General features: G+C 40.2%; 1 protein-coding gene across 2 annotated transcripts in view; it reads right to left on the reverse strand.

The window, feature by feature from the left end:
- The window catches only part of LOC128685978 (uncharacterized), a 379974-nt gene that overhangs the window by 150215 nt on the left and 201868 nt on the right, over positions 1 to 27891 (reverse strand). For both annotated transcript variants that reach the window (XM_070083171.1, XM_070083170.1), the window contains exons 30-34: positions 27737 to 27835; positions 17180 to 17261; positions 10080 to 10263; positions 1571 to 1743; positions 1019 to 1206 (exon numbers count right to left, since the gene is read on the reverse strand). In XM_070083171.1, coding sequence (XP_069939272.1) covers positions 1019 to 1206; positions 1571 to 1743; positions 10080 to 10263; positions 17180 to 17261; positions 27737 to 27835 — 726 coding nt within the window. The remainder of the gene's footprint in view (positions 1 to 1018; positions 1207 to 1570; positions 1744 to 10079; positions 10264 to 17179; positions 17262 to 27736; positions 27836 to 27891) is intronic.

The raw sequence follows: 27891 nt of genomic DNA on the forward strand, positions 1-27891 counted from the left end.
ATCAGATCATTATTAGTTGTAGCTATATGAAGAACAAAGAGTAGATGGCATACAAGACAGGCAGCAATGGGTAAGCACAAAATGTAAGTAAATGAATTGAGGAAGTAAACAGTTTTGGGAAGATATAAACAACTACATGTACTGGGAAAGGTGGGCTAGAAAAGGTGCAGGAAATGAGGCTTAGGAGTATATTGAAAAATGCACTGCTAGAGTGCACACCAGAGATTTGTGGGTATGAGTAAGTGCAGATGGGAAGAAGAATGATTAGCAGAATGATAACATAAAGAGGGTGGTAAGGAAGAAAAAATTAGTTCATGAGAGGATTTTTTGCAAAACAAAAATGTTAGATGGAAGGTAGAATATATGGAGAGAAAGAGGGAGGTTAAAAGAATGGAGAGGGAGTGCAAAAAGAGAGCTAGTGAGAGAATAGGTGAATCTATATCAGTAAATTTTGCTGAGAATAAAAAGCTGTTTTGGAGAGAGATCAATAAGATAAGGAAGATTGGAGAATATATGGACACGGTAGTTTAAAACAAAAGAGTGGAGATGTTACATGGGAAGGTGGAGGTACTGGAAAGATGGAGAGGATATTTCAATGAGTTGAACATTAGTGATGCAGGGAAGGCAATGATTTCATGCATGGGGTAGGGAGGAATAACACTGTATAGAAGTGAGGAGGAACCTGAGGTGGATGTGGAGAAAGAGCTGGAGGGAGTGGGTAGAATGAAAGGGGGTAAAGCAGCTGTGATAGATGGGGCTTAAGACAAATGTTAAAAGCAGATATGGATATAGTATTGGAGTGGCTGGCTCTTCATATAACTGATCTCAGCTCTGTATAATTAAACCATACAGGTATGCTACTCAAATACAACAAGAAAATGATTCTTTGATTTACCGAGGTTATGAAAAAATTTAGGTGCAATATAAAAGCACTTAGTAGATTCCACAAGAGTTCTGAGTGCCTATTAGTACCTAAATCTCTCTGGGTAAATATCAGTGATGCATATAAAGCACTGACCATGAGCTCTGGTTGAGTGACAGTGAAGCTTCCATTTGCTGCCTGAGCAGTTGCAGCATCACCAAAGGCCCTGCGAATGTTACTCGAAGCAGTGAAGTTTAGGGAGGTGTTAGCCACTACCCTAATAACAGGACCCAACAGCACTCTCAGTCGGGATGCAGAGAACTTGCAGATGGGTGCTGGTGACTCTGGTAAATTTGAAAAAAGAAGCTCAGCTTATGTATATTTAGAAGTCAGCCACCACTTTCATGGCCTTGGGGTAGACAGAAGTCAAGTGTAATGAGAGTTTTAAAAATTGTTACTACAGTACTGTAACTTAAACTAAAAATGTAAATTTATTTTACTAATAATTATTTAAATAAGAGTGGAATTAAATCAAGTGGTAACACTGAACTTTTAAACTGGTATGTAAAGCAACGTAATTAAGTATTAGATCCATCTGGCCAAGAGAGCCCAATTTAAATTTAAGCAAAAAATACTAAGGGCACAAATTAAGCCAAAATAAAATAAGCAATTATTTTATTTTGGCAAAATAAAATAAGTAATACCAACTTGTGCTACCAGTCCAGGGCCAGTTGATTATCTGAGAGCATTGGGTTTTGGATTCAACATTCACATCAAAAATGATATCCAGAAACTCTCCTGTAGAGGATAGAACAGCTGAAGTAACCTGGGGAGCTTGTGCTTTGATGATCAGTGGCATCGTAGGCAGTTTCAATGGTACACTGGCAAAGACAGATGGAGAAAGCTACTGTAAGTTACAGTGAAAAATTAAAATATGTGGCTATAATACTGTTCCACTAAATTAAGATGATTAAATAAGAAATCCCAGACTCCTATCCCATTATATAGCATGTTAGATAGGAGTGAATGGAGGCATATGGTTTTTGGGACTTGATGAGCTGTTGGAATGTGAGCAAGGTAACATTCTGTGAAGGGATTCAGGAAAACCGATCCTGGGGGTGGGAAGTACAGTGTCTACACTCTGAAAGAGTGGTGGGGATATATGCAGTTTGGATGGGCATCTGAACTGTAGATTACTTTGCCCAAAATGCATTGCATAATTAGTGACTTTCTTTTGTGCCTACTTCTGGATCAAATTTTGTTTCAGATTATACATATGTACGGTAATCTTTATATGGCTCATGAAAAATAAAAGTTTTAACTTTTAATTTAATTTTTTTTTAGCATACTGTAAGTAAGTAAGTAATTAAGTAAGTTTATTCAGGTATACACAAATACAGTTACATAGAATTATCATACATAGCAGCATATGTGTAGAGAACCTAGGATAACCCAAAAAAGTCAGACAGAGTGACTTATTTCCATTGGGAAGATTAAGCATAAGAATAAACAATTTTAAAACAGACCACACATAATTTGCTACCTTAACACTATTATCACTATGTTCATATGTATGTTTGATGTGCTAGCACAATGAGAGCTTTTTAGGATATATAGATAGCTGTAAAATTATAACATGCAATATCCAAGTCATTAGCTAAAAATACCAGAGTACAGTGATACCAACACTTTTATGAATGCTGCAACAAGGAGGTGGTTAGGGACAGTGGAGATGTTATATCTGAGAGCAATGTGTGGTGTGAATGTAATTCAGAAAATCTGTAGAATAAAAATTAAAAGATGTTGGGTTACCAGGGAGCTGAGAAGGGATTGTTAAGGTTGTCTGGACATAGAGAATGGTAAAGGATAGGATAACAAAGAGGGTGTATAAATCTGGGGTGGAAGGCAGGAGGGGTAGGGATCATCCTGACAGCTCTTGGGAGGCGAGAGGTTAAAGGAGGCTTCGAGTTTTAGAGGTGATCATCCAGCAGGCTTGTGTATGTTAGAAAGGAGTGAATGGAGTCAAGTAGTTTTTAATGGATGTGCTGTTGGAATGTGAGCGAGGTAGCATTTATGAACTCAGGAAAACTGGCTAGCTAAACTTGAGTCCTGGAGGTGGGAAGGACAGTGTTTCCACTCTACATTCTCCATAGCTATCAATCGGGCTTTAGAAGATCTTACTCAACTGACACCTCCCTAATTAATCTGATGGATTACACAAGAACTGAAATGTCAATGGGGAACTTCATAGGTATGGTAACCTTAGACCTGCAAAAGGCCTTCGATACTGTCAACCACAATATATTATGTAAGAAACTTCAAGCTATTGGTATAGGTTCTGTAGACTGGTTTAAGTCCTACCTTAGCAGCAGGAGACAAATTGTCAAAATCAACAAAACAGAATCAGAACCCCTGCCGATAGCATGTGGAGTTCCCCAAGGTAGTATTCTGGGTCCCTTATTATTCTTATGCTATGTCAATGACATGCCTATCAGTGTCAAGTGCAAACTCCTACTGTATGCAGATGACAGTGCTCTGTTAGTGTCAGGTAAAGACCCACAATATATAGCTAATGTATTAACACTGGAACTGGAGTCCTGCAGCAAATGGTTAGTAGACAACAAACTATCATTACACCTCGGGAAAACTGAAGTCATTCATTTTGGCACGAAACATAAACTGAGAAGGGTAAATAATTTTAATGTCTAGTGTAATGGGGAGCCCATCACTTTGGTTTCATCAGTAAAATATCTGGGAATCCCCTTTGACCCATGCATGTCAGGAGAACTGATACGGAACAGTGTAGTAAAGAAAGCGAATGCCAGACTGAAGTTCCTCTATAGACAAGCGCAGTGTCTACCTACTGAGACTTGCAGGACCCTATGTCTATCCCTTATAAGATAAGATAAGAAGAGATAAGATAAGATTTTGTTCGGATTTTTAACCCCGGAGGGTTAGCCACCCAGGATAACCCAAGAAAGTCAGTGCGTCATCGAGGACTGTCTAACTTATTTCCATTGGGGTCCTTAATCTTGTCCCCCAGGATGTGACCCACACCAGTCGACTAACACCCAGGTACCTATTTGCTGCTAGGTGAACAGGACAACAGGTGTAAGGAAACTGTGTCGAATGTTTCCACCCGCCTGGAATCGAACCCGGGCCCTCCGTGTGTGAAGCGGGAGCTTTAGCCACCAGGCCACCGGGCCTATGGGTCATATGGATTACGCTTGCTCTTCATGGTACTCTGCCTTGACAAAAAACTGAAAGATAGACTGCAAATCACCCAGAACAAAATTGTAAGATTCATCCTGGGCCTGGGTCCAAGAGAGCATGTAGGCCAGAATGAATTACAGCAGTTGGATATGCTGAATATTGAAGACAGAGTAAAACAACTAAAGCTAAATCATGTTTATAAAATTGCTCACAAACAGTGTCCAGAATATCTTGCTGTCAATTTTCTCAAGGTTGGGAACCAAAGCAATTATACTACTAGGGGGAGAGAGCACAACTTTGTAGTACCCACAGTCAGTGGCCAGGATTCAGACACATTTTATTGTACAGCAATAAAGGAATGGAACAGACTGCCCATACATGTCAAAGCCAGTCATAACATGAACCAGTTCAAGAAGAGTGCCAAAAGGTGTCTGATGAATGTGGGTACTACAAAGTTGTAGTACCCACATTCATCAGACACCAGCGTCAAGGAACCTCCCCACATGAGAGGTTCCTTGATGCCGGTGAAGGGGTTCTTGACCCAAGTAATTTTATATGACCTTCCATTCCTTGAATCGAGCCTGATTTCCTCCCAATTTCCCAGGCGCAGTATGACCCCAATGGCTTTGGCCTTCTCTCTACAAATGCAGCGCTGTATAGCCCTTGTGGTTTAACGCTTCTTTTTTTTTTTTTTTTTTTTTTTTTCAACAAGTCGGCCGTCTCCCACCGAGGCAGGGTGACCCAACAAAGAAAGAAAATCCCCAAAAAGAAAATACTTTCATCATCATTCAACACTTTCACCACACTCGCACATTATCACTGTTTTTGCAGAGGTGCTCAGAATACAACAGTCTAGAAGCATACACATATAAAGATACACAACATATCCCTCCAAACTGCCAATATCCCAAACCCCTCCTTTAAAGTGCAGGCATTGTACTTCCCATTTCCAGGACTCAAGTCCGACTATATGAAAATAACCGGTTTCCCTGAATCCCTTCACTAAATATTACCCTGCTCACACTCCAACAGATCGTCAGGTCCCAAGTACCATTCGTCTCCATTCACTCCTATCTAACACGCTCACGCACACTTGCTGGAAGTCCAAGCCCCTTACCCACAAAACCTCCTTTACCCCCTCTCTCCAACCCTTTCGAGGACGACCCCTACCCCGCCTTCCTTCCCCTATAGATTTATATGCTTTCCATGTCATTCTACTTTGATCCATTCTCTCTAAATGACCAAACCACCTCAACAACCCCTCTTCTGCCCTCTGACTAATACTTTTATTAACTCCACACCTTCTCCTAATTTCCACACTCCGAATTTTCTGCATAATATTTACACCACACATTGCCCTTAAACAGGACATCTCCACTGCCTCCAACCGTCTCCTCGCTGCTGCATTTACCACCCAAGCTTCACACCCATATAAGAGTGTTGGTACTACTATACTATACATTCCCTTCTTTGCCTCCATAGATAACGTTTTTTGACTCCACATATACCTCAACGCACCACTCACCTTTTTTCCCTCATCAATTCTATGATTAACCTCATCCTTCATAAATCCATCCGCCGACACGTCAACTCCCAAGTATCTGAAAACATTCACTTCTTCCATACTCCTCCTCCCCAATTTGATATCCAATTTTTCTTTATCTAAATCATTTGACACCCTCATCACCTTACTCTTTTCTATGTTCACTTTCAACTTTCTACCTTTACACACATTCCCAAACTCATCCACTAACCTTTGCAATTTTTCTTTAGAATCTCCCATAAGCACAGTATCATCAGCAAAAAGTAACTGTGTCAATTCCCATTTTGAATTTGATTCAATAATAATAATAATCTGATGAATGTAGCTACAGAAAGGGAGGGGAATGATTTTTTATTTTTTTAGCTAACACACGTGTAATTTTACCTTATTCCTAGGTAGTAGGTTGGTAGACAGCAACCACCCAGGGAAGTACTACCGTCCTGCCAGATGACTGTGAAACAAAAACCTGTAACTGTTTTGCATGATGGTAGGATTGCTGGTTTTCTTTTTCTGTCTCATAAACACGCTAGATAACAGGGATATCTTGCTACTCCTACTTACACTTTGGTCACACTTCACAGACACGCACATGCATATATATATATACATACATCTAGGTTTTTCTCCTTATTCTAAATAGCTCTTGTTCCTTTTTATTTCTTCTATTGTCCATGGGGAAGTGGAAAAGAATCTTTCCTCCGTAAGCCATGCGTGTCGTATGAGGCGACTAAAATGCCGGGAGCAATGGGCTAGTAACCCCTTCTCCTGTATACATTTACTAAAAAAGAGAAGAAGAAAAACTTTATAAAACTGGGTTGTTTAAATGTGCGTGGATGTAGTGCGGATGACAAGAAACAGATGATTGCTGATATTATGAATGAAAAGAAGTTGGATGTCCTGGCTCTAAGCGAAACAAAGCTGAAGGGGGTAGGAGAGTTTCAGTGGGGGGAAATAAATGGGATTAAATCTGGAGTATCTGAGAGAGTTAGAGCAAAGGAAGGGGTAGCAGTAATGTTAAATGATCAGTTATGGAAGGAGAAAAGAGAATATGAATGTGTAAATTCGAGAATTATGTGGATTAAAGTAAAGGTTGGATGCGAGAAGTGGGTCATAATAAGCGTGTATGCACCTGGAGAAGAGAGGAATGCAGAGGAGAGAGAGAGATTTTGGGAGATGTTAAGTGAATGTATAGGAGCCTTTGAACCAAGTGAGAGAGTAATTGTGGTAGGGGACCTGAATGCTAAAGTAGGAGAAACTTTTAGAGAGGGTGTGGTAGGTAAGTTTGGGGTGCCAGGTGTAAATGATAATGGGAGCCCTTTGATTGAACTTTGTATAGAAAGGGGTTTAGTTATAGGTAATACATATTTTAAGAAAAAGAGGATAAATAAGTATACACGATATGATGTAGGGCGAAATGACAGTAGTTTGTTGGATTATGTATTAGTAGATAAAAGACTGTTGAGTAGACTTCAGGATGTACATGTTTATCGAGGAGCCACAGATATATCAGATCACTTTCTAGTTGTAGCTACACTGAGAGTAAAAGGTAGATGGGATACAAGGAGAATAGAAGCATCAGGGAAGAGAGAGGTGAAGGTTTATAAACTAAAAGAGGAGGCAGTTAGGGTAAGATATAAACAGCTATTGGAGGATAGATGGGCTAATGAGAGCATAGGCAATGGGGTCGAAGAGGAATGGGGTAGGTTTAAAAATGTAGTGTTAGAGTGTTCAGCAGAAGTTTGTGGTTACAGGAAAGTGGGTGCAGGAGGGAAGAGGAGCGATTGGTGGAATGATGATGTAAAAAGAGTAGTAAGGGAGAAAAAGTTAGCATATGAGAAGTTTTTACAAAGTAGAAGTGATGCAAGGAGGGAAGAGTATATGGAGAAAAAGAGAGAGGTTAAGAGAGTGGTGAAGCAATGTAAAAAGAGAGCAAATGAGAGAGTGGGTGAGCTGTTATCAACAAATTTTGTTGAAAATAAGAAAAAGTTTTGGAGTGAGATTAACAAGTTAAGGAAGCCTAGAGAACAAATGGATTTGTCAGTTAAAAATAGGAGAGGAGAGTTATTAAATGGAGAGTTAGAGGTATTGGGAAGATGGAGGGAATATTTTGAGGAATTGTTAAATGTTGATGAAGATAGGGAAGCTGTGATTTCGTGTATAGGGCAAAGAGGAATAACATCTTGTAGGAGTGAGGAAGAGCCAGTTGTGAGTGTGGGGGAAGTTCGTGAGGCAGTAGGTAAAATGAAAGGGGGTAAGGCAGCCGGGATTGATGGGATAAAGATAGAAATGTTAAAAGCAGGTGGGGATATAGTTTTGGAGTGGTTGGTGCAATTATTTAATAAATGTATGGAAGAGGGTAAGGTACCTAGGGATTGGCAGAGAGCATGCATAGTTCCTTTGTATAAAGGCAAAGGGGATAAAAGAGAGTGCAAAAATTATAGGGGGATAAGTCTGTTGAGTGTACCTGGTAAAGTGTATGGTAGAGTTATAATTGAAAGAATTAAGAGTAAGACGGAGAATAGGATAGCAGATGAACAAGGAGGCTTTAGGAAAGGTAGGGGGTGTGTGGACCAGGTGTTTACAGTGAAACATATAAGTGAACAGTATTTAGATAAGGCTAAAGAGGTCTTTGTGGCATTTATGGATTTGGAAAAGGCGTATGACAGGGTGGATAGGGGGGCAATGTGGCAGATGTTGCAAGTGTATGGTGTAGGAGGTAGGTTACTGAAAGCAGTGAAGAGTTTTTACGAGGATAGTGAGGCTCAAGTTAGAGTATGTAGAAAAGAGGGAAATTTTTTCCCAGTAAAAGTAGGCCTTAGACAAGGATGTGTGATGTCACCGTGGTTGTTTAATATATTTATAGATGGGGTTGTAAGAGAAGTAAATGCGAGGGTCTTGGCAAGAGGCGTGGAGTTAAAAGATAAAGAATCACACACAGGGTGGGAGTTGTCACAGCTGCTCTTTGCTGATGACACTGTGCTCTTGGGAGATTCTGAAGAGAAGCTGCAGAGATTGGTGGATGAATTTGGTAGGGTGTGCAAAAGAAGAAAATTAAAGGTGAATACAGGAAAGAGTAAGGTTATGAGGATAACAAAAAGATTAGGTGATGAAAGATTGAATATCAGATTGGAGGGAGAGAGTATGGAGGAGGTGAACGTATTCAGATATTTGGGAGTGGACGTGTCAGCGGATGGGTCTATGAAAGATGAGGTGAATCATAGAATTGATGAGGGAAAAAGAGTGAGTGGTGCACTTAGGAGTCTGTGGAGACAGAGAACTTTGTCCTTGGAGGCAAAGAGGGGAATGTATGAGAGTATAGTTTTACCAACGCTCTTATATGGGTGTGAAGCATGGGTGATGAATGTTGCAGCGAGGAGAAGGCTGGAGGCAGTGGAGATGTCATGTCTGAGGGCAATGTGTGGTGTGAATATAATGCAGAGAATTCGTAGTTTGGAAGTTAGGAGGAGGTGCGGGATTACCAAAACTGTTGTCCAGAGGGCTGAGGAAGGGTTGTTGAGGTGGTTCGGACATGTAGAGAGAATGGAGCGAAACAGAATAACTTCAAGAGTGTATCAGTCTGTAGTGGAAGGAAGGCGGGGTAGGGGTCGGCCTAGGAAGGGTTGGAGGGAGGGGGTAAAGGAGGTTTTGTGTGCGAGGGGCTTGGACTTCCAGCAGGCATGCGTGAGCGTGTTTGATAGGAGTGAATGGAGACAAATGGTTTTTAATACTTGACGTGCTGTTGGAGTGTGAGCAAAGTAACATTTATGAAGGGATTCAGGGAAACCGGCAGGCCGGACTTGAGTCCTGGAGATGGGAAGTACAGTGCCTGCACTCTGAAGGAGGGGTGTTAATGTTGCAGTTTAAAAACTGTAGTGTAAAGCACCCTTCTGGCAAGACAGTGATGGAGTGAATGATGGTGAAAGTTTTTCTTTTTCGGGCCACCCTGCCTTGGTGGGAATCGGCCAGTGTGATAATAATAATAATAAAAATCCTAGAAATGACCCTCGTATTGTAGATAGTCTTAATGACCCTCATGTAGTAGATAGTCTTTTTAGTATAATAATAAGATGTTATCTTCATTATACAATAATAAGAAAATATTATAACCTTTATATTATAATAATAAGGTAAAAGGACCCCAGTGGAAATAAGTCACTCTGTCTGACTTTTTTGGGTTATCCTAGGTTCTCTACACATATGCTGCTATGTATGATAATCTATGTAACTGTATTTGTGTATACCTGAATAAACTTACTTACTTATTCTGCAGGAGGGACAGGGATGTTGCAGCTCAAGGGTAATTTGAACTGTGATGTCTGCATTCTTCTAGCAAAACAGCAACTGAATGAGTAATGGTGAACATGTTTTCTTCTCTGATCACCCTGTTTTGGCAGGTGTCAACTGATGTAAAAAAAAAAAAAAAAAGCTGTCAATAAAAGTGGGTTACAAATCAAAATGTACCTGTGAACTAGCACACGTGCTGCAAAGGTGAGAGGAAGACCAAGTTGTGCCTGTCCAGGCCTGGCATCCTTGGGTAGCGTGCAGGTAACACGATTTGGTGGTATGAGGGCTGTGGGCAGGTCCTGCACCAGATGGGGTGATAGGTCTCCCTTCATTCTCCTTTCTTTGGCTTTATCACTCTCACCTAGTAGGAAACATAATGATAGCAAATCACTAATATAGTGATAACTTCTATTAAATCTAGTTGAAATATAATCACAGTGAGAAAGGATTATGAGATGAAGTGATAACCACATCAACTATAATAAATTACTGCATATTTTATTAACTTTAACTTTTATACTTTACCAATTCTGTAAAGTATTCAGCTTGTCTACCAATGGGGATACTTTACTCATTTGGTTTTGAACTCAGAAACATAACTATTCAATAATTCCAGGTTTGCATGGAGGGGAAAGACTAACTCAGGTTTCATAGCACTTGTATGACACACACAAATGTGGTTTAATATTTTTTTTTTTAACAAACCAGCCATATTCCACCAAGGCAGGGTGACCTAAAAACAAAAATAAATTTTTTTTATATTACTAAGTAATTTATACACAAGAAGGGTTACTAGCCCCTTGCTCCCTTAACCCGTAAACGGTCCATACGTTCACTACCCCAGTGCCTCGAATATTTTGAAAAATAAAAAAAATAATTTTCTTTAATGAAAATAAAGAGCACATTTTTCTAAGTGTTATAGGATTAAAATAAAAAAATTAGGGTCAGTACTTAATGAGATATGAGGCTGCAAAGTTGCCACTTAATGCTCACCTGACGGCAACAGAGTCCCGCCGCTTACAGAAGTGTTGCCAATATTCCATTTTTTCTCATTTTTATATTATTATATATAATTTTTATGTTCTGATAATTACAATTTATTTTAGTTCTTGTCATTTCATAACCAATCTTTATTCTAACACTAATATTAGGTACTGATATTGTACTCAAATTGTCACAAACACATTGACAGATGGACATTTACACTTGCCTTGGTCATTTACTATTGTCTAGGAATATATACAAAGTATTTATAGGTCCCAGCAATGTTTTGGATACACGGGAGTATAGAAGCAGAAGACGGAAGAAGGAAGGAGGAGGAAGAAGGAAGAAGGAAGAAGAAGGAAGAAGTTCCCTTGAAGCAATGTGTAAGACAAGTGTTCAGTGACAAGCATCCAGGAGGGCAGTGATAAGATGAGATATGAGATGACATTTGATGGGCTCCAGCGAGGGTTCAGAGATGAGATAGTGCAGAGATAAGACGAGATAGGTTATGACATTTGATGGGCACCAGTGAGGGTGCAGAGATAAGGGATGACATTTGATGAGCTCATATCTCTGATTATCTGTCTCTCTGTCTGCTTGTCTCTTTCCATCTCTCTGCTTGTCTGTCTCAGAGAGAGCCACTGTGAACCAACAGGTATTCTTATGTATTATATCTACAAGCATAGTATAACACTTTGGATTTTTTAGGTTATCCTAGGTAATTTACACTATGTATAATTGTATTTGTGTGTACCTGAGAGACCAAGATAGACAGACCCTAAACTTGGGGTTAACATCACTTTCCTCTTAAAAGGGGTATTAATATGACTTTACATCCGTGAATCCTTGGTGTTTGCCGCACTGTTTGCTCTAGCTGGTGCTCAATATAACTGGCGCTCCCACAAGGTACTAAGTGGTCCCAGATTTTTTTTAGTATGGTGCACACTGAGTATTAAGACCCATTCTATGCTGACCAGGCATCTCAGGCCAATCGTGCCAAATTTGAAGGCAAATTTGAAGGCTGGAATATTGCTGCACACTAACAGCACCTTTCAAGGCAGGTGAAATTGCCGACCTAGAAAATGTACAGAGAACTTTCACGGCGCGCATAACGGAGATAAAACACCTCAATTGTTGGGAGCGCTTGAGGTTCCTAAACCTGTATTCCCTGGAACGCAGGAGGGAGAGATACATGATTATATACACCTGGAAAATCCTAGAGGGACTAGTACCGAACTTGCACACGAAAATCACCCACTACGAAAGCAAAAGACTTGGCAGACGATGCACCATCCCCCCAATGAAAAGCAGGGGTGTCACTAGCACGTTAAGAGACCATACAATAAGTGTCAGGGGCCCGAGACTGTTCAACTGCCTCCCAGCACACATAAGGGGGATTACCAACAGACCCCTGGCAGTCTTCAAGCTGGCACTGGACAAGCACCTAAAGTCAGTTCCGGATCAGCCGGGCTGTGGCTCGTATGTTGGTTTGCGTGCAGCCAGCAGCAACAGCCTGGTTGATCAGGCTCTGATCCACCAGGAGGCCTGGTCTCAGACCGGGCCGCGGGGGCGTTGACCCCCGGAACTCTCTCCAGGTAAACTCCAGGTACATTTGGGGTGTTAGCGGTAAGAACGTATATATACATATGGACCATTTACGGGTTAATAAATACATTTTCATCAGCACCTTACTATATTCACTTACACAGGCACGCCCCGCTTATACAGCAGGTTAGGTTCTGGGCTACTTCTGTAAAGCGAAAATCACTGTAAAGTGAATCGTATAATTTTTTTTCACTTTCAAATGCATATAAAAGCCTGGTAACATGTTTACACTATCATATATTAGGTGAGCAATAGAGTTAGGCCTAAAAAATGTATAAACAGTACACACATTACTTTTTTTTTTTTTTTTTTCAACAAGTCGGCCGTCTCCCACCGAGGCAGGGTGACCCAAAAAAGAAAGAAAATCCCCAAAAAGAAAATACTTTCATCATCATTCAACACTTTCACCACACTCGCACATTATCACTGTTTTTGCAGAGGTGCTCAGAATACAACAGTCTAGAAGCATACACATATAAAGATACACAACATATCCTTCCAAACTGCCAATATCCCAAACCCCTCCTTCAAAGTGCAGGCACTGTACTTCCCATTTCCAGGACTCAAGTCCGACTATATGAAAATAACTGGTTTCCCTGAATCCCTTCACTAAATATTACCCTGCTCACACTCCAACAGATCGTCAGGTCCCAAGTACCATTCGTCTCCATTCACTCCTATCTAACACGCTCACGCACGCTTGCTGGAAGTCCAAGCCCCTTGCCCACAAAACCTCCTTTACCCCCTCTCTCCAACCCTTTCGAGGACGACCCCTACCCCGCCTTCCTTCCCCTATAGATTTATATGCTTTCCATGTCATTCTACTTTGATCCATTCTCTCTAAATGACCAAACCACCTCAACAACCCCTCTTCTGCCCTCTGACTAATACTTTTATTAACTCCACACCTTTTCCTAATTTCCACACTCCGAATTTTCTGCATAATATTTACACCACACATTGCCCTTAAACAGGACATCTCCACTGCCTCCAACCGTCTCCTCGCTGCTGCATTTACCACCCAAGCTTCACACCCATATAAGAGTGTTGGTACTACTATACTTTCATACATTCCCTTCTTTGCCTCCATAGATAACGTTTTTTTGACTCCACATATACCTCAACGCACCACTCACCTTTTTTCCCTCATCAATTCTATGATTAATCTCATCCTTCATAAATCCATCCGCCGACACGTCAACTCCCAAGTATCTGAAAACATTAACTTCTTCCATACTCCTCCTCCTCCCCAGTTTGATATCCAATTTTTCTTTATCTAAATCATTTGATACCCTCATCACCTTACTCTTTTCTATGTTCACTTTCAACTTTCTACCTTTACACACATTCCCAAACTCATCCCTAGTTAAGAACGATAATAAATTTGTTGAGTTAGGCATAAGAATTAACAACTGGGCGTCTACACTGCAAACTGAATTGTTTGCAATCCTAATGGCGCTAAAGCTAACCTATGACACTGAGCTTGACTCTATCATCATTACTGATTCTATGTCATCATTGAAGGCTCTTGGCTCATATAATGACTCCAACAACATGCTCATTAGGGAAGCCAGGTACAGATACTCAAAAATTAGGGACAAAGGAATTAATGTACAATTGCTATGGATCCCATCACACATTGGATTACTTCTTCATGATAAAGTTGATATGTTAGCCAAGAAGAGTATCCAGAAGGAGAACGTAGAATATAACTTTGGTATAACTGTGTCTAGCATTAGGAATAATATTAGGAGAGAAGTAAATAATGAAGATGATTGTTATAGGAATGCAGTTAGAAGCCTGAGTAGATCTATAACCCACTATGATAACATGAACGTAGATAAGTATGTTTATGGAGCAACTTGCAATGTGAACAGACTGACTGATGTTGTAGTGGCCAGGCTTAGGCTTGGTTACAAGTACTTCTGGCAGTTTGGGAGACACACAGATGATGATCAAACTAAATGTAAATTATGTGATCAGGCATATGGTCACTCTCTTGAACACTATGTGCTTAATTGTCCACTTACTGAGGAATACAGAGACAGACAGTATAATAACCTATGTGACATGTCAAGATATCTTATTAATGAAAATAAGATACCAGATATACTAAGCAAATTTCCTAAATTTGCTTGTAACAGATAAGTGAACTATAGATATGTAGATATAAACCCATATGTATTCCTGTTAACCCTTTGGGGCCTAGTTCCTAGGCCTTTTGTGTATCCACATGCTCTCGCGCTACCGTCCACAGGATGGATATGGGGTGCACAATAAACTAGCCACTTCGGTGGCAAAATCTAAAAAAAAAAAAAATCCAAACTCATCCACTAACCTTTGCAATTTTTCTTTAGAATCTCCCATAAGCACAGTATCATCAGCAAAAAGTAACTGTGTCAATTCCCATTTTGAATTTGATTCCCCAAAATTTAATCCCACTCCTCTCCCGAACACCCTAGCATTTACTTCCTTTACAACCCCATCTATAAATATATTAAACAACCATGGTGACATTACACATCCCTGTCTAAGACCTACTTTTACCGGGAAGCAGTCTCCCTCACTTCTACACACCCTAACCTGAGCCTCACTATCCTCATAAAAACTCTTTACAGCATTTAATAACTTACCACCTATTCCATATACAGTGGACCCCCGGTTAACGATATTTTTTCACTCCAGAAGTATGTTCAGGTGCCAGTACTGACCGAATTTGTTCCCATAAGAAATATTGTGAAGTAGATTAGTCCATTTCAGACCCCCAAACATACACGATCAAACGTGCTTACATAAATACACTTACACAATTGGTCACATTCGGAGGTAATCGTTATGCGGGGGTCCACTGTACTTGCAACATCTGCCACATTGCTCCTCTATCCACTCTATCATATGCCTTTTCTAAATCCATAAATGCAATAAAAACTTCCCTACCTTTATCTAAATACTGTTCACATATATGCTTCAATGTAAACACTTGATCTACACATCCCCTACCCACTCTGAAACCTCCTTGCTCATCCGCAATCCTACATTCTGTCTTACCTCTAATTCTTTCAATTATAACCCTACCGTACACTTTTCCTGGTATACTCAGTAAGCTTATTCCTCTATAATTTTTACAGTCTTTTGTCCCCTTTCCCTTTATATAAAGGGACTATACATGCTCTCCGCCAATCCCTAGGTACCTTCTCCTCTTTCATACATTACTTACCTTAAAATATTTTTGTCCTTAGCTTATAGTGAGTGGTGAATATATTTATTGTAGGAAGCCTGAATGAATGAAGAATGGGTATAATTGAAAACCGTTGCATTAGTGAAATGTCATAAAGCAAAGTGCTGTAAAGAGAGGCCCTCCTGTATGTGGTTGCAGAGGGTCAAGTCTTAGCTCCTGGCCCCCGCCTTTCAACTTGCTGCTTGCCAGATTCACTCTCTCCTAGCCTCGTAGGAGTCATCATGCTTATTCTTAAAACTATGTATGGAGTCTACTTCCACCACTTCCTCATTAAGATAATTCCACTTTCTGACCATCCTGAACCTAAAGAAATACTTCCTGACTCATCTGTGACTAACTTCCAGCTGTGCCCCAGAGTACCTCTTGCCTGCCTCTCAAACAGCCTGTCCCTGTCTACCCTATCAATTTCTCCAAGTATTTTGTATACTGGTATCGCATCTCCCCTAGTCCTTCTGTCCTCTGAGGTTATTAGATTTAATTCCATTAGCCTTTCCTCGTAGCTCATGCCCCTTACCTATGCAACTAGCCTTGTTGCATACTTCTGCACTTCCTCCAGTTTCTTAACATGCTTCCTCAGGCCATAGGCATCAATGCAAGCATAGGTTTGACATCAGGAGCCAGGTGGGCATGAGGCATTCCCACTCCTGAGTGCAATGTTGTACCAGTAAAGATTTCACTGCATTAAGTGTGTATAAGATTTCATAGTGTTATGCCTTTATAACTGGCCATTTATAACTGGCCATGTATTCTTGGCAATACTGACTGTTACTGATGAGAAATGCCATCTTAACCACTCTTGTAGGTTAGGCACTTCTCCATAAAGTCAAATGGAGGGATGGCAGACTGGGTAGGTATGGAGAAAAGGGGTGAGAGGTCCCTTGCTCTAAATAACCCAGACCTTGAGCTGTGAACATTGAAGATATGTCAAAAGGCTGCTACTAATTTAAAAGACTTAGGCTTTTGGAGTCCTGGCCATAAAAACAGGGTCTGTACATCCTATACTTAGTAATTTGGGTCTAAGACACTCACTATGGTGCCCAGCAAACATACTTTACCTCCTGTTATGTAACTCAGCCAGAGATAAGTTTGCTGTAGGATTTTTCAGGATTGCTTCCTCTGTGTAAAGCAAGGAGAGGTAGATAATTACATACACTCAAAATTATTAAAAAAATTCGACTCCTAAAAATAGTGGCAGTACCAAGTGGGGGGGTTGCACCTGGAGGTTTCATTCTCCCCAAAATTCCCTCAGACCCCCAAAGCCCCCAAATAAAAATAGTAATTAATAAAAACGGTGTTTCAAAACAAAGTCTCCTAGCCTGCCCTGTCAACCAAACAGCCACTTTACAAAGCTCTCAATATTCTGGCTCTGCCCCTGCATAAAAAAAAAGATTAATCTGAGTTAAATTGAAAGAATAGTCTTCGAATAATAGAGAGGTTGGTAATTCTATACCTGTAGTAGATGAGTTAGGCTGGTATATGATGATACAGGTAGCTGAATCCAGTGATGAGGTGCTTGTCACAGTTAATGTCACCTGACAGAAAGAATAAATAGCACATTTATACACAGTATTTATTGAAGAATTATAAAGCAGAGTTACAATGATTTGCATGTTTATAAATAATAATAATAATAATTCTAAGTAGTAGGTTGATAGACAGTAACTGCCCAGGGAGGTACTACAGTCCTGCCAAGTGAGTATAAAACAGAAGCCCGTATTTGTTTTACATGATGGTAGGATTGCTGGTGTCTTTTTTCTGTCTCATCAACATGCAAGATTTCAGGTATATCTTGCTACTTTTAATTATGCTTAGGTCACACTACACATACAAGCATATATATACACACACACACCTCTCTGGGGTTTCTTCTATTTTCTTACTAGTTCTTGTTCTTGTTTATTTCCTCTTATCTTCCTGGGGAAGTGGAGCAGAATTCTCCCTCTGTAAGTCATGCATTTACCTGGAGAGAGTTTTGGGGGTCAACACCCTTAGGGCTCAGTCTGAGATCAAGCCTCATGGTGGATTAGGGTCTGATTAACCAGGCTGTTACTGCTGGCCACACAAACTGACATACGATCAGGTACTGACTCTAGGTGCATGTCGTAAGAGGAGACAAATGCCGGGAGCAAGGAGCAAGTAACCCCTTCTGTACACAGTACATTACTTAAGTCAAAAAGAGAAACTTTCAAATTTTTTTTTTTTTTTTAGGCCACCTTGCTTTGGTGGGACAGGGCTGGCAGGCAGGACTAAAGTCCAGCTTGCTGGTTTTCCTGAATCCCTTCATAAATGTTATCATGCTCACACTCCAACAGCATGTCAAGTCCTAAAAACCATTTGTCTCCATTCACTCCTATCGAACATGTTCACACATGATTGCTGGAAGTCCAAGCCCCTCGCACACAAAACCTCCTTTACCCCCTCACTCCAACCTTTCGTAGGCCGACCCCCACCCCGCCTTCCCTCCACTACAGTTTTATACACTCGTCATTCTATAAAGAGTATGGAACAAAATAGAATGACTTCGAGAGAGTATAAATCTGTAGTGGAGGGAAGTAGTTAAACTATCTTATTTGAATGCTAAGTTTAACATAATTAAGTTGTCTAATGATACGATTATTAAATGAAATGATTATGCATGTAACAAAACCACAAGAAACAAATGATATTTTAATACATAAGTTAACCAAAAGCATGCGAAGCAAATTCAAAGAAATTTTCTGATGTATCAATCACATTCCCAAAATCAAAACTTTATTTCTTTGCTAAGGTTATAACATGTGTTTACATTTCATAATCTGACTGGTACAAAGAAAGCCACTATCATGCTAAGGCATTTCAGGCAGCCTTAACATAATACTTCAAGACTACTTAAGTCTAGACAGGTGAAGAGTGGTAGATTACAAATATTCAATATTTTACTCTATTATTAATATGATACTTCTAAACCAAGAGAATATATATCTGATAGATCATGAAAGTCCTTTAGTATATTGCCCTTGAAATGAAGTCAAACTGCATGTTTTAACATTATGCTTTTATGGAACATTAAGCATTTCTTACCAAGGAAGAGTGACCAAAAGAAACATTCACCACTGCTCATTAAATGGGCCAAAACTTCACTGAAGGATGAGCGAGTGTGTGTGTCACCCGGGGAGGCATAGTGATGTGAAATATGTACCAAATGTCAGTTTAAGTCAACTGGATATTGGATGAGTAATGCACAGCTTGTTTGCTGCATGCCTTGAAACCCACACCACCCATAATTACTGACCAAGTATGCATACGCAGTATTGTATTTTCACAGAACTAGAAAAGGTGACTACATATCAATTTTAAGTAGTCTTTAAACATGAGAATTAGTTTGCCTAAAATGCATTACATACTAGTGACTTTCTTTTGTGCCTACCAGTGTTTTATTACATGTAAACTACATTTTTTTGTACCACAAAGAAATAAAAATTTGTATTCATAAGTGTTCAATATAGATTAAATTTGGTTATTACCTTCACAGTTATTAAAGAAATAATATTCAGTATGTGGGTGGATATGGTAACCATATGTTTGCCTTGTTCTGTCATTATTCTCTCATAATATTTTGCAGAAAATCAAAGGTAAGTAGAATTATATTTGCTGGAAACAATGTGAGAAGATGTCTACACATCTCAGGTGTTCAACATTTTTAAATGGAGTTGTTTTCTTCAATCATTGTATGTGTAAGGTTAATGCAACACTTCAGATAAGATTTTGTTTGAATTTTTAAACCTGGAGGGTTAGCCACCCAGGATAACCCAAGAAAGTCAGTGCATCATTGAGGGACTGTGTTTTATTTCCATTGGGGGTCCTCAGTCCCCCGTGATGCAACCCACACCAGTTAACTAACACTCAGGTACCTACTTGCTTGCTAGGTGAACAGGACAACAGGTTTAAGGAAACACACCCAGTGTTTCCATCCTTGCTGGGGATTGAACGATGGGCACTCAGCATGTGAAGCAAGAGCATTGCCTACCAGGCCATGGGTTATGCATCAATCTGTACTCAGTCTATCAAAACCTCGTGCCATTTTTCCACAAGCCCATGACATTTTGATTCATATTTTATAGGTAATGCATGTGTCACAGCATTATACACTATACTAGCAACTATTATGCAAAGAACACATAACATACATTGGTTACATTTTGAAGACTGCATCACGAGAAAAACACACTGTGCAAATGCATTTTTTTTTCATTTTTTTTTCAGAAAATTTACAACACATTAATTACAATTTAATTCCAAGAAGAAAGAATAAGTTTAACAGTATATTATGCAGTATAGTGTGAAATGTTTTTTCACAGTCCTCTGCATACAAGACCAATAAAATTATTGAGGTTCCAAGCTTGCCATGTGTTTTAATATACTGTATATTATATTCATTTTATTGTCATGCAATTAAATTAAATCAACTTTCAGTATTTCAAATGCATAACAAGACCTTTCAATTTCATTTTCAAAAAATTATTGGTAAAAAATTTCTACATATCAAGTCAGTATCTGCCAAATTACTTTACTACAAAAAATTCCATATCTACCTGGAGTTTACCTGGAGAGAGTTCCGGGGGTCGCGCCCCCGCGGCCCGGTCTGTGACCAGGCCTCCTGGTGGATCAGAGCCTGATCAACCAGGCTTTTACTGCTGGCTGCACGCAAACCAACGTACGAGCCACAGCCCGGCTGGTCAGGAACCGACTTTAGGTGCTTGTCCAGTGCCAGCTTGAAGACTGCCAGGGGTCTGTTGGTAATCCCCCTTATGTATGCTGGGAGGCAGTTGAACAGTCTCGGGCCCCTGACACTTATTGTATGGTCTCTTAACGTGCTAGTGACACCCCTGCTTTTCATTGGGGGGATGTTGCATCATCTGCCAAGTCTTTTGCTTTCGTAGTGAGTGATTTTCGTGTGCAAGTTCGGTACTAGTCCCTCTAGGATTTTCCAGGTGTATATAATCATGTATCTCTCCCGCCTGCGTTCCAGGGAATACAGTTTTAGGAACCTCCAGCGCTCCCAGTAATTGAGGTGTTTTATCTCCGTTATGCGGCCATGAAGGTCCTCTGTACATTTTCTAGGTCAGCAATTTCACCTGCCTTGAATGGTGCTGTTAGTGTGCAGCAATATTCCAGCCTAGATAGAACAAGTGACCTGAAGAGTGTCATCATGGGCTTGGCATCCCTAGTTTTGAAGGTTCTCATTATCCATCCTGTCATTTTTCTAGCAGATGCGATTGATACAATGTTATGGTCCTTGAAGGTGAGATCCTCCGACATGATCACTCCCAGGTCTTTGACATTGGTGTTTCACTCTATTTTGTGGCCAGAATTTGTTTTGTACCCTGATGAAGATTTAATTTCCTCGTGTTTACCATATCTGAGTAATTGAAATTTCTCATCGCTGAACTTCATATTGTTTTCTGCAGCCCACTGAAAGATTCGGTTGATGTCCAGCTGGAGCCTTGCAGTGTCTGCAATGGAAGACACTGTCATGCAGATTCGGGTGTCATCTGCAAAGGAAGACACGGTGCTGTGGCTGACATCCTTGTCTATGTCGGATATGAGGATGAGGAACAAGATGGGAGCGAGTACTGTGCCTTGTGGAACAGAGCTTTTCACCGTAGCTCCCTCGAACTTTACTCTGTTGACGACTACTCTCTGTGTTCTGTTAGTGAGGAAATTATAGATCCATCGACCGACTTTTCCTGTTATTCCTTTAGCACGCATTTTGTGCGCTATTACGCCATGGTCACACTTGTCGAAGGCTTTTGCAAAGTCTGTATATATTACATCTGCATTCTTTTTATCTTCTAGTGCATTTAGGACCTTGTCGTAGTGATCCAATAGTGGAGACAGACAGGACCGACCTGTTCTAAACCCATGTTGCCCTGGGTTGTGTAACTGATGGGTTTCTAGATGGGTGGTGATCTTGCTTCTTAGGACCCTTTCAAAGATTTTTATGATATGGGATGTTAGTGCTATTGGTCTGTAGTTCTTTGCTGTTGCTTTACTGCCCCCTTTGTGGAGTGGGGCTATGTCTGTTGTTTTTAGTAACTGTGGGACGACCCCCGTGTCCATGCTCCCTCTCCATAGGATGGAAAAGGCTCGTGATAGGGGCTTCTTGCAGTTCTTGATGAACACGGAGTTCCATGAGTCTGGTCCTGGGGCAGAGTGCATGGGCATGTCATTTATCGCCTGTTCGAAATCATTTGGCGTCAGGATAACATCGGATAGGCTTATGTTAACCATATTTTGTGGCTATCTCATAAAAAATTCATTTTGATCTTTGACTCTCAGTCTGGTTAGCGGCTTGCTAAAAACTGCGTCATATTGGGACTTGAGTAGCTCACTCATTTCCTTGCTGTCATCTGTGTCGGACCCATCTTGTTTAAGTAGGGGCCCAATATTGGACATTGTTCTCGACTTCGATTTGGCATAGGAGAAGAAATACTTTGGGTTTCTTTCAATTTCATTTATGGCTTTTAGTTCTTCCCGCGATTCCTGACTCCTATAAGATTCCTTTAGCTTGAGTTCGATGCTTGCTATTTCTCTGACCAGTGTCTCCCTACGCATTTCAGATATATTGACCTCTTTTAGCCGCTCTGTTATTCTTTTCCGTCGCCTGTAAAGGGAGCACCTGTCTCTTTCTATTTTACATCTACTCCTCCTTTTTCTTAGAGGAATAAGCCTTGTGCATACATCGAGTGCCACCAAGTTAATCTGTTCTAGGCATAAGTTGGGGTCTGTGTTGCTTATTATATCTTCCCAGCTTATATCGGTTAGGACTTGGTTTACTTGGTCCCAAAAACTCATTACAAAAGTATCTCCCAGACTGCATGTAATTTATGCCTTGCATGACTGTAAATAATTAATGTCTATTTTACATACTGTAATATACTGTAACAAACATTCATGCTCATGTTTTAGTGTCACCACCTACTTTTAGCTACCAAAGATGGTTATAGGAAACGGAGACTGGCTATCGATTACTCTGAGACAATCAACAAATTTACACTTCTTGATGGGTACCCTCTACCTCGAATTGACGATACAGTGAACAAAATTGCTCAGTACTACGTGTTTAGCACAATGGATCTGCAGAGTGCCTATCATCAAGTCCCTATAAGGAATGAAGATAAACCATACACAGCGTTTCAGGCTAGTGATGGCCTGTATCAGTTTACCAGAGTCCCTTTTGGAGTCACCAATGGGGTAGCCTGCTTCCAACGAATCATGGATTCACTCATTCAGGAAGAGCAACTCATGGGAACCTACGCGTATTTAGATAATGTTACCATTTGTGGCAAGACCCAGGAGGAACATGATGCAAACCTTGATAAGTTTTTGGAAGCCGCCAAGAAGAAAAATATCAGTTACAATGAGGAAAAGTGCACTTTTTCAACTAAAAGGCTTAGCATCCTTGGTTATGTAGTGGAAGGAGGTTCAATATTCCCAGACCCTGAACGACTACGACCTCTACGGGAACTTCCAATGCCTCAAGACAAAAAGTCACTCCGAAGAACTCTTGGTCTCTTTGCTTATTACTCACAATGGATCTACAACTATTCAAGTAAAGTCCGCCCATTGAGTGCTACCACATTTCCTGTGACAAAGGAAGCAGAAGCCGCTTTCCATACTCTCAAACAGGACATTGAAAACTCAGTAGTTCAAGCCATTGATGAGTCCCTACCATTCGAAGTGGAAACAGATGCATCTGACATTGCCATTGCTGCAGTCTTATCTCAGGCAGGATGACCAGTAGCCTTCTTTTCGAGAACTTTTCAAGGATCAGAGAAATGTTATGCTGCTGTAGAAAAGGAAGCCCAGGCCATCATAGAAGCAGTTCGCCACTGGAGGCATTATTTAACTGGTAGACATTTCACCATAAGGACTGACCAACGGTCCGTGATGTATATGTTCGACAAGAGGCACAAAAGTAGGATAAAGAATGACAAGATATTACGCTGGAGGATGGAACTATCGTGTTATGACTTTGATATTCTGTACCGACCGGGTCAAGAGAACATCTCACCTGATGCATTCTCTAGGTCCCACTGTGGAGCAGCATGTCATGATTTGCAATCACTCTCAGCTCTCCACAAGGCTTTGTGTCACCCAGGAGTTACACGCCTGTACCATTTTGTCAAATCAAAGAACATGCCCTACTCAGTGGAAGATGTGCGACAAGTGATCAGAGCATGCAGAGTATGTGCAGAGTGCAAGCCAAACTTTCATCAGCCAGAGAAGACTCATCTCATAAAATCCACCCAGCCTTTCGAAAGATTGAATATAGATTTCAAAGGACCTCTACCAAGCACAAATCAGAATAGGTATTTCCTTAACATAGTAGATGAATATTCAAGGTTTCCCTTTGTATTCCCCTGTGCAAATATGGCTGCTTCAACTGTTATTAGTTGTCTTTCACAGTTGTTCTCTATTTTTGGTATGCCAGCTTATATCCATTCAGACAGGGGATCCTCGTTCATGAGTAACGAACTTCAGGAGTTTTTGGCAGAACGACAAGCTACAACCCTCAAGGCAATGGTCAAGTGGAGCGGTTCAATGGTACTATATGGAAGGCAGTTACAATGACATTAAAGTCGCGCAATCTACCTGTTCAACACTGGCAAACTGTCCTACCTGATGCTCTTCACTCTATTAGATCACTGCTGTGCACAGCTACTAATGCAACCCCTCATGAAAGACTCCTCAACTATTCACGTCGTTCCTCTACGGGAGCCTCCGTGCCCACTTGGTTATGTCATCCTGGACCCGTTCTCCTGAAGAGTCACCGTAGGATGAACAAGATGGATCCTTTAGTGGAAGAGGTAGAGCTCCTGCAAGCTAATCCACATTACGCCCACATTCGCTACCAAAATGGTGAAGAGACTACAGTATCTACAAGACATTTAGCCCCAGTTGAAATCCCTATTAGTGTGGAATCTCAAGATACACCAATAGATGTGAAAGATGCTTCGTTTTCTCCTGGAAAGCCCCTTGAGACTACCCCTATGGAAATAGAGGATTCTGCTCCAGCAGTTAATCAAACCCTGCTGGAAAATATCGAACCTGGTGAAGAGGCTCAAGGGCTACGAAGGTCGGGACGTGTACGTTGCCCACCTAACAGTTTGGGAGATTACTGTCTCTGATATTTTAGAAGGGGGAGATTGTAGTGATACTGGTCCTGTGGGGAGCAGCAGCAGGATAATACTGCACCACCTCTAGGGGCCCTTAACAACAACAACAGTTTGGTGTGTGTCATGGGCACCAACACATGGTGTGTGATTCTCTCCTACTTTATCCATTTATCAGCGATGCAGATTACATGGTGAGTTTAAATATGTGGCCTGTAGTTATAACTTTTCTCTTGACATATGCAAGACATCACCATCCCTGTAGAAGCCATTATTAGATGTACTAGTCATTATATTTTGTTGTTGCAGAAGTACTATGAAGATTCTATGTTCAATAAAGCCTAGAGATAAGGCCTGTGTTTCTATCACAACAATCAGCAAATTTGCTTATGTCTCTATTTATTCCCTCATCTATGTCGTTTATGTAAATTGTGAACAACAAAGGCCCCAACACTGACCCCTGAGGAACGCCGCTTGTGATGTGCCCCCATTCTGATTTCTCCCCATTTATGTAAACTCTCTGCTGCCTATTTGTCGGCCATGCCTCTACCCAGGAAAAAATTTCTCCTCCTATTTCATGTGCCTTAAGTTTCCTCAATAGCTTCTGGTGTGGAACTCTATCGAAAGCCTTACAATATCATATTCATTACCATGATCTACCTCCTCAAACACCTTAGTGAAAAAAGTTAGTAAATTCGTAAAACAGGAACGCCCCTTTGTAAAACCGTGTTGAGATTCATTAATCAATCTGTACCTATCAAGATGGCTACGAATTGCTTCGGCAATTATTTATTCCATAAATTTTCCCACTATGGAGGTAAGGCTTATTGGTCTGTAGTTCGAAGCCATGGACCTGTCACCTGCCTTGTAAATAGGTATTACATTTGCCATTTTCCACTTATCAGGAACTAGGCCAGTTTGTAGTGATATGTTAAAAAGATTAGCCAAAGGTATGCTAAGTTCCTCTTTACATTCCTTTAACACCTTTGCAAACAGTTCATCAGGACCTGGGGATTTGTTTGGTTTTAGTTTCTCTATTTGTCTGAGGACTATGTTACTAGTTACCGTAATCGTGCATAGTTTATTATCATCCTGTCCTACATAATCTATTATTTCAGGAATATCACTAGTATTTTCCTGGGTGAAAACTGAGAGGAAGTAGGTATTGAGAATTTCACACATATCCTTATCACTGTCAGTGATCTGACCAGAGTTACTCTTAAGTGGGCCAATCTTGTCCCTAATCTTACTTCTGTATACCTGAAAGAACCCTTTTGGGTTAGTCTTTGAATCCCTTGTGACCTTAGCCTCATAATCCCTTTTTGCTTTTCTTATTCCTTTCTTTATTTCTCTCTTTAACTGAATATACTGATTTCTTAACTGCCCATCCCCTCTTTTGATATGCCTATATATGCCTCTCTTTTGATCAATGAGATGTTTTAATCTATTGTTCATCCATTTGGGATCATTTTTGTAACTACGTACTGTACTGGTAACTATTCACATTCGTAACTTTTGTAAGCTCTATTTGGAAATAAAATTATTATCAATTTCATTTTCAATTTTAATTAAAGTGCAGTGACTTCTAAAGTTCATGCTAAGTGCTTATCTATCTTTACTCATTGGTAAAAATACCGGGAAGTAAAAACTGGGTTCTTGCTAAACTGCACCACTACTTGATCTTACAGTAATAATTAGTGTAATGCAGGACTTATGCTACTTCAGTAACCCTTTCAGGGTCCCCAGGCCCTCTCCCAGACTTGTTCTCAGGGTCTCCCAAATTTCAAAAAAAAAAAACATATATTTTTTCTTATGAAAATATAGAGAATCTTTTCCCAATCATAATGACACCAAAAGTATGAAATTTGATGGAAAACTTACGAAATTATGCTCTCGCAAAGTTAGCAGTCTCGACAATGTTTACACATTGGCGATTTTGCCCACTTTGAGCCCTATTTTCAGCCAATTCCAGTGTACTAGTTGACAAAAATCATAACTATTTCGCTAGAACTCCATTTTTTCTATCGAATGAGTACAAGAAACCACCCATTTACCAATTTCAACCAATACAGTGGTCAGAATTTAGCAATTTTGCCAATTTCACACAAATTTCAAAAGATGCCAATTTCCAAATAGGGTCCAGAATAAACAAGAAAGACATTCCAGGCATTAAAATAACATTTCCTCTGTTCATTAGTCACGTCCCCACGCCCCTCTTACATTCTTTTGCTTTCCACTTTGAATTTTTATTCTCACAAAAAATAGAATATTTACTGTCATGCAGACTACTGCATTAGTGTAGAAATGGTATAAATAATATCGGCACACTTGTAAAAGAATATTAGACTCACCAGTTGATGTGTATTGGACGCTTGGCATGATTTGTTTACTTTTGAACTTCGGTAAAAATCGAACATTTCTGCTACTTTGAGCTCAATTTCAAGGTACTTTTCATTGTAAAACCACTCAAAATCATCTCAATTTCTGTAATATGTCTTCCATTCTATACAATGAGACCAGGAAAACTAGAATACAACAATAAATACCATACGAAAATACAGTGCAAATTCGGTCAAAGTTTTTTTTTCTCATTATGCACTGTGTCCTGCAAGATTTTTTTTATATTTCGCACACTGACCACATAGACCCATTCTTTCATATGTAGGCCTACCAGCTTTCTCTCACTAGATTTGAGGGCGCTAGAATTTAGGCATACTAGTACGTCAAAAACTCTGGTACGTAAGCCGTACTAGTACGTCCGAAACCCTGAAAGGGTTAATAATGCTCATGAATTAATGTATAAAAGGCTTATCTTCCAAGTTATTTATACACTGTATATAGTATTTGCTTACCACACTTTCATTAACAGTTTCTACTCGAGTTTTGTCAACCTCAAAAACAACAGCCCTTGAGTCCATCACCGTCAGCATGTTGGTTGTTTCCAGCACAACCTAAAAGTATAAACATACAACATTACTTGTTCTGCTACAGTTTTCAATAATGATGA

This window comes from Cherax quadricarinatus, chromosome 9 (assembly GCF_038502225.1).
Source record: "Cherax quadricarinatus isolate ZL_2023a chromosome 9, ASM3850222v1, whole genome shotgun sequence".
Taxonomy (NCBI): Eukaryota; Metazoa; Arthropoda; class Malacostraca; order Decapoda; family Parastacidae; genus Cherax; species Cherax quadricarinatus.